The sequence below is a fragment of the Drosophila elegans genome, unplaced genomic scaffold (genome assembly GCF_018152505.1).
Source record: "Drosophila elegans isolate 14027-0461.03 unplaced genomic scaffold, ASM1815250v1 contig_468, whole genome shotgun sequence".
Lineage (NCBI taxonomy): Eukaryota > Metazoa > Arthropoda > Insecta > Diptera > Drosophilidae > Drosophila > Drosophila elegans.
In genome coordinates this window covers 2,640,250-2,652,297 of record NW_024545855.1, presented here as the reverse complement: position 1 = coordinate 2,652,297, position 12,048 = coordinate 2,640,250, and the positions used below count along the sequence as shown (strand labels likewise).

Sequence of the window (12,048 nt, the reverse complement as noted above, 5' to 3'; positions counted from 1 at the left end):
AAGCTTTTTTAGTTTTGGTATAGCGAATATCAGTTGACCACGCAGTCGCCTAACAAATTAAAATTTATTTAAATAATTTACATATTTGCTCTAAAAAACACTGGGAATTCTTAAAATACATATATAATTTATTTTAATAACAAGTGGCCAAGGTTGTGTTGAAAGCATTAAAGAAATGTGTTAATACACTCAGTTGCGGTGAAAATAGAACAACATTATAAATAGCAATTTTAAAATTGCATTCAAACCTTTTATTTGCCCTTATAAAAACTTTTTAATATTGTAATGACAGCAATATACGTAAGTCTGCATATTCAAGTGAATTTCACATCATTTTCGGCTGTTGGAAAATTAATATTTTATAGTGTGTGAATTAAGTTCCGTACAAATTGTCTATTAGGTGGCATTTTTATAAGAAAAACCACCAAACAAAAATCTTATATACATTATAAGCTTGCTCAAATAATTTGTTTTAAAAATGCTTACTGGCTTTTCATTAATCTGAGCCAAAGTAAAAGAAATCTTTAAAAACAAAGGACCTATGTAGAAATGGTAAGTTTACTTTATTTTATTATTATTTATTTTTTCAATTTTTTAAATTTTTTAAACACATGTTTAAGTAAACAAAATTTTTATTTTAATGGTTAATTACTACTTTATTAAAATGATTTGTCTATTAACCAAAGAAAGTCTTAGAGAGTTTGATTCGATGCAATTGCAAAGATAAAAAGTCTGTCAGACAAAGCAACAAAAATAGACTTTGCAATCAACGCTGTGTCAAATAAAATTACTACTTCCTTATTTATTTATTTATTTTAATAATTCTAAAATTGATTGAGTTGCTTGAGTTTAATTTATTAGAGTTTGATACGCCGAATTATTAATTGCTACTATTCCATAGATTAGACCTAAAAATTGTTTATTAAAAAGAGATCAATTTCACAGATGGATAGTACATTTGATTTTTTTTTTAGATAGATTTTTGTACAACAGTTTGATCATAGTTTAGAATTACAAATATGGGTGTTGAAATTGGATAAAATACAAAAACATTTACCATAAATAAGGCGGAACGAATGAGTGCAAATACGCAGATGGCCATCGCAAATAGTTCAGAGTGAAATGCTGTTATTGTTGGATTTTCGTTGTTAGTATATTCGCGACCCAAAAGTGCAGCCAGGTCCACGGCCACGTCCGTATCAGATCCGCTCACGCACATGCGAGAAGGTTTGGCCAAACACACACTCTTGCATCGGAGAACCCAATGTTTATGGGAGGTAAATAACTGGTTTTTATATAAACACAAGGAGACAATTTGGAAATGTGCATCGTACACAGTAAAAAGCTACCAATACAGACACATGCAATCCGCGAAGAGGGAAGGATAACACGCGCTCTGTCCATGTCCCGTTAAGAGAGGGCTACGACTTCCCGCAGAGAACAGCGAATTCGGTGGAAAGAGAGATAAGGAGCGAACGGGACATGAGTAACAAGTTGTTGCGCCGGTGGTGGTGATGGTGGTGGTGTTGGAGAGACAAAGAGAGAGTAGAGCCTTTCTCCATTGGCTGGAATAGCCGTCCAGCGCTCTCTTCGCCGCAAAATCATCGGCTCATCTCGGCGGTTCGCAGTTCGCAGTTCGCAGTTCGCAGCTCGCCTTCGCGAAATCGGATTCACAATCAAATCCTTTTGCGAGTTCGAGGAGTGCACACCGGTGGTCGCATCCGCATCCGCATTCGCAGCCGCATTCGCAACCGAAATCCGCGCTTCAATCTAGACCATAGTACCATCATGGATATCTCCGCCTACCAGCACATGAACATCCGGATGAGCACGCGAGGCAAGCGTCCGCTGAGGAATCTCACGCCAAACGATAAGGTGCGCGCCATACAGCGCATACACAACGGGGAAACGAAGGCCAGTGTTTCGCGGGATATCGGAGTGCCAGAGTCCACTTTACGGGGCTGGTGCAAGAATGAGCAAAAGCTGAGGTTTATGTGCCGCCAGCTGGGTCCCGATCATTTGGGCCTCGATACTCCTCCAGAAAAACGCGCCAAGTTCGAATTGCAGCTGCAACTGCCGCCAAAGTTTGTGGCCCTGCCTCCAAATTACGAGGAGCTGGGCTTCGGTGCACTGCCCTACTCTCCTGCCGATTATCCAGTTCAGGGGGAGTCCTTGCTGGAGAAGCTTAGTCTGGTGGAATTTGTCAAAAAGAATGGAGGACTGCATCCGGAGGCAATGCATCCCGGTCAGTCCGGTGTGGTGGATTACTCCAATAACATGCTGCACCAGCTGAACCTTCTCGCCTTGCTCAACTCCAAGCTTACACCCCCAAATGCAGAGGTCCCATTGTTGGATGCACCCAAATCGGAGGACAACAAAGTGGTTGATTCGCCAGCAACTTCAGAGGATTACAGCAAGAGCACTTATCCCCTGCTGAGTGTCAAGAACTGGGCCAAGGACCCGGCCAAACGGGTGAATCTTGACAATCAGCCGGAGCCAGTTAATGATAAGAACAATAATGCTCTGGATGGACAACAGGTTTTGGGCACGGAGCAGTCAGCCAAGTCAGGGATTTTCCCGGACACCACCACCATGCCACAGCTACTGCCAGCCCCCAGCTTCCCCAATCCCGCGGAAATAGCGCCTGTGATAGCACCTACGGGTAACTCCACCACTCCAAATGGAACTGAAGGCCAGGGAGGAGCTGCCCTGCTGGACTGGTGCAAACTCTTTAATGCCAGTCTGAACTTTTTGGCCTTTGCAGCCGCGGCAGCATCCATGCAACCCGGCGGCGGAGGAAGTGCCCCCAGCATCAGCTACAACCCCAACCAACTGGGTGCAACTGGAGGCTCAGAGCCTGATCTAGAGACATATCCATTTAACGAAGGCCTGCTGAAACGCCTCAGTCCGTTGGCCCACAGTGAGGCCTCCAACGAAAGTTACTGTGACAGCGAACCGGAGGATCTGTCCGTACGATCCTGCGCCTCTAAGGCCTCCAGCAGATCCCACACCCCAGACAAGAGCATCGGATCCAGCGATGCCGAACAGTAGACCCCTTAGACACTCTAGTTTCATAGTTCATAGTGTAAATACCTCCATTTTTAATTGTTAATAGATAACATACCTTTAGTATTTTTAGGACAACAATAACAACACGAATCATTTCGCAATGCAAATGCCATTTGTACTTATCAATTAACAATGTATGTTAATATCAATGCAACAGGTATTAATAGATCAGCTTACTATAGCCTAGTATTAACTAGAAATATCGACTGTGTGACCACTTGTTTGAAAACCAAATTCAATTCATCTACACTTATAATAACAAATACTAATTGTGTTAAGTAGCTTAATTATTTGGCACGTTCGTCAGCCATTCCAATTGATTTGTTTTCGTACTGCTGTAATCTCCGTAACTCTTAATAAGAATATAAACTAATTACTAATTAAACGAATAAATATTTATTAACAAAACAAAAATAAAATTTAAAGTGTCAATCTCCCAAGATTAAAAAATGCATTTGTTTATTTAATGGGGTTTTAACTTGAAGTATTTGAGATGAAATATAATGACTTTGGTGGAAAAAACCGGAAAAAACACACGCCAGCTAAAAGATGAATAGCCCCTCGGTTGTATACTTTTTTTCTATACCCTTGAAAAACTTACAAAAAAAAAAAGGAATTTTCAATTAGTCAAGAGTTCTAGCTTTGGTCGTATAAAAATGACAAAATTGGCTGTTTTTATACAACATTTTTTTTAAGTGCCATTCAATTGGGACTTAAAAAAGGACGTTTCACATTTATTGTTTTTAATTCGGTTGCAGTACTGCAGAGTACCATTGGGTTGGAATACTTGTCCCAAAATCAATCTTATGACAGCCTTAAAAATTATTCGTTAAAAAACAAATGGTATTTCCTATCATACCGTGTTCAGAAGTTAAACAAAAATAAATATATAAACACGATAATGGAATAAATCATTAAAATTATTTTTTAATAACTAACTTTTAAAATAACTATATACATTCAAATATAAATATATAGTTAAGTTTGAAAAATAACTGAATAAATCTGACTATATATTTTTCTGAGGACTAAACATTTAAAAGCTCGACTTCTTATGTTTTATTATTTAAAAAATGCCGACGGTAAATAAATTGTTTTATTTGAATTGTTTTAATATAATTTTATGAATTTGTTTTAAGACTCAAATCAAGTTTATTGCCTACAATATGAAATTTAAAAATTGTTTAATTTTAAAAACTATGCAGACTGCATGCTTGACAGTTTTTTCATCTGACTTGTCAAAAGGCGTTTTGAAAAAATGACCAAGATCATTTTTAGTGGCCTGGATGGAGGTCAGCAGTCTGAGTTGGAGTCCTGGCATCAGGGCTATGCGTTAATGAGTTTCTCCACCCTTTGGAAAGCGTTGTCAGAGGCATCGGTCAAGTCGAACACGATAAAAATGGCACCAACAAGCAGCAAACAGCAAACCAAACTATAGCAAAACCGCCACGGACGGCAGCAGTGGCATGAAGACGAATTATTGGTTCGCCTTTTGGAAAAATTAAATATCGCGTGTTGGTAATTTCCGCTTGGCTTCCCATTGCCGCTGCTGCCATCGGCTGAAGTTGAGGCGAATTATTACGATGATTAGGCGACTGACAGTGCTCCCAGGCATCGGGATCGACCGACCAGGCATCCACATCCACATCCATGTCGACCATTTCGACCATCGACCACTGGACAATCGACCATCGACCATCCGGCCTGCCAGCCGTGATCCGTATGCATGTTTCGGTATATTCGCATTTTCGCATTTCGCATTTCGCATTGCATGTGCGGTGTTCTGCGTTCAGCGTTTTGTGGACATCTTCGTGGCATTCGGGGTTCTGGTTCTGGGCGAGGATTAAATTACTTAAAACCAATCCCCCCCTGGGCATATCGACGGATCCAGCCGCTGTCAATATTGTGTCGCCTCGTAGCCTCGTAACCCGCACGATCGAAGTAGGGGATCGCGGTACTAAGATCGGCATACAAGTGCCCAAAATAAGTGGCCAATACCCATACTCATGCAGCCTCGTATTTTGTTTCCTCAGGAGATATTGCTGTACTGTACTGTATGCCCCAACTGCAGATAAATCTATAGGGTTTCTTTTGGAAGCTGTAAAAAGCATAGTATCCTAATAAAATATCATCAATTTTATTTAACAACTAACATATTTAAATTTACTGCTAAGCATTTTCAAATGACACACCCAAAGTTAAATACTTTCAGTGAATGGAAAAATGGAATATAAGAATATTTGTTTCAATGTAATGTTGTATTATATTATTTTAATTGAAAATAGAAAATAGGTAGCTTATTACAGTTTATACATAATAAATAAAAGAAATAATAATATAGGCACTTTAATTTCAATGTAACTTTAAGAAACATGTTGTCTTTTGTATTGAATTGTATTTTATTTTAATCATTAAAAATATATATAGTACCATTAAGTGTTTTATTTATTTCCTATTTTATGTTCTTGTATAATTAAATTCTCTTTATGTTACTTTAATTAGTTAAATCACTTCCAAACATTTGTCTTTTTACTGATACAAATGTTTAGTTCAAATGTCGATGTTGTTTATGTAAGCCAGATAATAAACTTTAACCATAAAGCAATGTAAATATGCAGATATATGTTTGTTTTATTTTAAGGAGTATCTTAAATATAAGATTTTAAAACATCAATTTTAACTTGGCATGGGTATACAAATAAGTTCAATGTACTGAAGTGCCGAAATAAAAACGCAGAATGACTGACATACTTGCAGCATATGATTGACAGTGGAAACGGCTTCGAAATTACCCAACCAACGTTGGGAAATAAATGATGGAGCTGCCAATATCGAGACCACATCCGCACCGGTGGCGGATGGCTTGGGCGTTCATAGATGGCGAGGAATTTGCGTGAGCTAAATGCGGATCTCATTCAACAGTTTTTGGAATGCTGCCCAGTCAACGCAAGGATATACATTATATTTTGAAACTTTACAACAGGATTGTGCATATATGCATTTTTTGATGCCCGCCTAAAGCCCATGTACCTTGAAGTCAATTTATTTGCTTTCTTATCCCCTCTCGTTTGAATAATTGGCTACCAAGTTACCTTTACGAGATCGAAGCGAGACCTACTGCATTTTGCGTGTTCAGGCTTTTTCGGAATCGCATTCGCATTCTCGGTTTCGTTCTCTAGCATGCCTCAATTACAATCAGATTAGTTGCATGTGAGCAGGAACCCTTTGATGGAAAACGATCGCGCCAGATTAAGTCGCGAACTGAACAGAGGACTTAGGACTGAGGATTGAGGCTAAGACTGAGACTGACCATTCTACTGACCATTCTTTTCTGGCATCCGGCTGCACTAACTCGCACGAATATCAGCGGCCAGGAACTGTGGATCAATTGAAGTGACCATCAGACTACTCACTGTGCTTTGGAGATCCACTAAACGTGTGCCCCCAATTTGACCAACGAAAAAGAAAATATATTCGTGGGCCTATCGATTGCTTGAGATCCTAAAAGAATAAATTATAATTGGAAAGAAGATAGTATGCCCTCAATTAAATTGAAATTAAATATTTTGTGTACTTTGCTTATAACAGCATTCCTTTTAATAGTTATAAAATTGAAAGTAATTGAATGCAAATAACATTTAAAGCGAGGTGTCGCAAAATAAAGTTTTTAATGTTATTTTATATTGGAATTTGTGTGTTAGATAGATATCTTTCACTGACTCATTGGTTATTGCTTGTGTTATCTACTTGTTTGCTTCGTGTAACATACTTTTTTCAAAAAACAAATCGTCTTTAAAATTATGGGATAACAGATTAAACAAAATGTGTTGCGAAATTTAGTTTTATATATTTTCTTTCAATTGGTTTTTAAATTACATTAGTGTGTAATATGTGTTTTTTGCACTGGTTCTAAAATGCATTATTTAATTTTTAAAAATACATCATTTTGGATAGATTATTAATAATTAAAATAGTATTATACTAAACGGATTTATATTACTGTTTTTTGAAATTTTGTTTATATTTGTTTTGGGGGTATTCTTATCGAATTAAAGGCAAATCACAATCCAGTCAAATTTTCTCTTGTCCTTAATAAATACGTTGCACAATAAAATGTAGGCTCTGCATTGTAAATTACTTTTGTCTTTTCATTCCGTTGGATTGTATTTTGCAAGCCTAGTAAATAACTAACAAAGATTTGTGTGCTTTTGTGCAAGTATTGCGCTTCACAGATGCTGCATAATTTTGACTTGGGATGATGATGAACACAACTTTTGATATAAATTGCAATTTATTGTGTCTTTTGGAAAAAAAAGTGTTTTTGTTTCAATAGTTCCTTTTTGCTCCCTGTACTGTGCATTGTTCTTCTTTTGTCCTTGTGAACGAAACATCAAAGCTGAATCGGAGACTTTGTCATCAGCCTTTCCTTTTGCCATGTTGTTTTACTAACCGGTTCGCGTTCAGGCGACATTCTTGCAAAATTATGGTTTAAAAGTTAACGTACTTAGAAAATGTTTTTGTTAGTACAATTTAAATTTTTGATCTACGATTAAAGACACTTAAGACAATTGATTTATATACAAATGACTTTAAGATACATATAAATAGTTAAGTTCTTCTTCTGAATACAAATTTATATAAGCATAATTTTATTTTACCAATTTACTAATAAATATTGTCCTTTTTTATTAGACGAACATAGAAAATGTTTTTGTTATTATAATTTAAATTTTTAATCTACGATTAAGGGTGCCACTTAACACTTTACTTACAAATGTTTATAAAATCAATACAAGTAGCTAAGTTTGTATTCTGAATTCAATGAACTATTTAGTTTTGTTCAATTGCCAAGGAATTGAAGCTTTTGTATTGCCCATGCGGATGATTAGTAATAAAGTGTAATCTTAATCCCCAAAGCAGTTAAATTAATCGGAAATCTTGAATTTATTAGTCAACTGTGAAATTCGAAATGAGGCGAAAGTTTTGCTGTCCCGTTTGTTCAAGAAATTATCATGATTAGTACAATATTTTGATTGCTACCTGAAGGATGTTGTGAAGGCATTCTCAGAAATGCCACTGCATTTACCACAGCAACTTATCGCAACCACGATATGAACAGCCGGAAGGGTATTTATATTCATCCCCTTTGATTAGCGCGTGCAAGTCAGAAAATAAAGGATTCTCCGTTCTGTTCGGTTGTGTGGACCGATGTCATCCTGAGAAAGGACATCCTAATGAATATGTCATTGTGCGCGATAAAGTTTTCACTTTATTGTCAGAATTGTCTCGTTATTAACACGAGTTGAGTTGATCAAACGTGGAATGTGCGGTGATAAGAGGCTTAGGTGTTTGGATGGCCAAAGGATTCCCAAGGAGAGCGAATTGGCATTCGCATTGTTTTCAAGGGACATCCAGCTACTTGATTTCAAAAACTCAAACCGGATTCATGTTGGCTTTCAGGGTTTATTATGTTGCATACATTCTGACACGCAAAGGGTTTTTGTTTATTAAAACCTTAAGACAAACCGTGATCGCAAAAACATCTCTTGCGAAATCGGTTTCAGATCAATTAGATTTTTTTGGTAAGAACATTTTTAAATTCTTAAGAACCTGACTTTCTCTTTAAGGTTTGATTTAAAAGTTTTTTTTTAAAGAAAATAGATGCGATATATATGTACTTTTACAAAAACAGAAATTTTGTCATTTGTTATTGTCTCTAAAACAAAGACATCGATAAATTTTAACAAAATAACAAATTTTAAGTCATTAGGTTCTCTATTGATAAATAAACGGATATGACATGACCAATTTTTAATAAATACAGTAGGTTTTAATTTTCAATTGAAATTCCAAATTTACTTTAGAATATATTTCAACCTTAAATTTTAAAAACAGAAAATAGATGCTTTTCAAGTTATAAAAAATGTTTGAAATACTTTAAATTAAAAATCATTATTCTAGTGATAAACACACAAATGAGACAAGATAAACATCCATTAAATGCAAGTTAAATCAACTTAAAATTTGAGTTTCCAATTCGCTGTAGAAACTGATTCAACCTTAATTTGATTCAACCTTAAATTAAAAAGAGATATTCTAATTTCTAATTTCTAATATATTTACCAGACCTAAAATTTAAACGTACTACTCTGATAATATATACACAGATATGACAAGAAAACAGTTAATTTCAACGGAAAATTTGAGTTTCTTCAGCGTTAAATTTTAAGGAAGAAAACCGGCGCTTTTCAAGATTCAAAATCGGGACAGTCGTAACAAGATGACCCTGACCTTATTTACTTTTACAAACAATAAAACAAAACCCTTATATCGCATAAAACATTTAGTGTTTGGATATAAAAAGCAAACTCTTTACTTAGTATTCAAATCAATGGGCTTGGAAAACAAGGCTACGATGTGTTATGTTTATGTAACCCTTATTCTTGTCTGTGGTAAGAGTGGAACTTATCACGGCGGCTGAATGGAAAACTGGATTAAAGGTCGCCGGACTTCAACTTCAAGCCCTGTCAACGTTCGTCCCATCGTCAATAAATCAGGCAGTCGAAAATTCCGTTACAGGACACGGGATTCGTGAGAAAACGTCGTATAATATCCCGAAAGCGGAGCTGTTTTTTCATCTATCCGACTGTCCGGTTAAATGACAGTAGAACCAAGGAATTCTAATCAAAATACCGGTTGTGCTAACCGTCTTACACCATATCGTTTATGCTGTGCAATTACTTGTTTCGGACCAAAAGAGTTCTGTGGAACGGGTTCCCATCTCACGGATATCCGGATATGAATATTAAGCAGCCGTGTGGGTATTTATCTAATCTTAACAAATGACTTGATGTCTTCGTCACCGCTGTTAGCCGTGCAGCCAGCAGGACATGCAAGTAAAGTTTTTACGTTCTACGCAGAGGTATTTATCTGGCGGGTATTAGTGTCAAACTTTTCGGTTCGACTCGGTCCGTATCCGTAGCATTGACAAATGACACATGCCGACCAGGATGGCTAATATAATGCCGTCCCAAACTCGCCTCCTGTTTGGTACCTTTAAAAAGGATTTTAGTTTGCTTACCTTCTGGTTTTCAAATACAGTTTGGGATTCTTAATTTGACCATACTCTTTCAGAAGCTTAAATTAATCTTAAATTCTGATAATATTCAGTTTAAATATATTCACACTTGAAACTTATTTTTTAAAATGATATGATAACATAATTTTATATATATTTTTGTTCGACCTTGAAATAAAGAAACAGTTCTCCTTCAACAAAAAAATAAAAACAATTTAAGAAAAAATATATCAGTTTGCTTGTTAAAAAAGAAAGCCTTAAAAAGAGAGAAAGCCTTCTTAAAAATAGCTTAGTTGTAATTCCCTTTCAGCCGTTATTATTCTTAAATTAAGGAAGAGGTATATTAAAGCTAGAAAATTAGCGTTTTTTAAGTGGGCTCGAACCTGTATAAAATTCAATGGTATAAATGCCTGTCTTTAACTAAGCAAAGTAATTCAAAGGCTTGTTTCCTACAGCAATATAAGTACATATTGCGTTTTGGCAATTTTTAACAACGATTAAACAAAAGAAAAAACAGTTTGCTTGTAAAAAAACAATGCCTTAACAATTGATTGAAACACTGCTTGAAAAAAAATGTCATTTTTTTAGTTTTGCAATAGTCTTAAATTGAGAAAAAAGGATTATATGGGTATACACATTTTCCGTTTGGTAAAATGCCTTGGAATCTGTATTAAATTGAAGGGTATAAAGCTCTGCAGCATCCACTACAAGTTATTCAAGGGTTAGTTTTCCTACTGACCATATAGGAAACTCGAAATACCTAATGAGTTTTGTCAGTTTTTAACGACCAGCCTGTATTCCTCTACAGTCATTATTTTAATAACGAAGCACACAGCGAAACACCTACATACGGATTAGTATATACGTTTTGACATGTAAATGCCTATAGCCTATATGCGGAGCGTGTATATCTGCGGGCTTATATGGCATACTAAACGTGGGCACTAAGCCTAGTGGTAAATTAGGGGATGGGGGTTGTGTGGCGGCGGCATAAAAAACAAACCCCTTCACTTGTTGTTAAACAAACTCTTGCGATTTCTATTTTTCATCGCCGGCCCGGTCACTCTCACTACTTCTATTCGAGTGGTGCGATGGTGCCGCAGATGGCTGTAGTCCGAGTCCGCCTCCAAAGTGGACAGAATTTAACGTTCCAGAGACTCGACTCGTTTAATAATTGCTCAGAGTGCGTGCGGTTTATGAGGAGGGGGGTCGAAATGGGTCGGTTTGGGTCGACTTCCACGTCAACCGTGTCGCTAGGCCTGTCGTACGGGACAGGCTTTAGCCGGACCCCCAAACGGACAAAACCGGACAGGACGAACCCGTAGCGTACCGTACCGGACTTCGAAGGACCTTCCCGGGACCTTTCCGCTGCCAGTTGAAATTTGTGATAGATGCGGTTTTGCGGAGGCTGGGCGATGGGGCGCGAGGTGTGGCTCAAACACACACTACACACACACACACAACACACACACACACAGATATATAGAGTGGACAGAACCTTTTGTAGCCTTAACCCCTAAGTGTCCAGAAAAGGGATGAAACGGCTGAAAAATGCTTACGCCGGGTTTCGAAAATGTTATTACGAATATATTATGCGCACATACATATCACGCCCCCCGCCCCGCTCAACTTTTACTTTTGTATATATATTGTGTATATATGTATCGAGCGTGGTTATATATTCAAAATTATATGTGATACATAGTTTTGGACACATGACCGGCCTGGTGGCATGGCATATAATATATATTTTCGTGCCCGGGCAGTGGTCAACAGATTTGCGATGCCTACGAATGTCCTTAAAATAAGGTTATTACGGCGGAGGACACCAGAGGCCGGTGATAAAGGCGTGAGTCCATTTACCCCGGCCACAATAACAAACCTTTTTGTTTAGTTACCTC

At 37.1% G+C, this 12,048-nt stretch overlaps 1 protein-coding gene across 1 annotated transcript; it reads left to right on the top strand.

The window, feature by feature from the left end:
- Window positions 1-1,657: 1,657 nt before the first annotated feature.
- On the top strand, window positions 1,658-3,502 carry LOC108143776 (protein distal antenna-related). The gene has a single exon (XM_017268303.2). It carries the CDS (start codon window positions 1,789-1,791, stop codon window positions 3,049-3,051), a length of 1,263 nt encoding a protein of 420 aa, XP_017123792.1. The 5' UTR covers window positions 1,658-1,788; the 3' UTR covers window positions 3,052-3,502.
- Window positions 3,503-12,048: the final 8,546 nt, after the last annotated feature.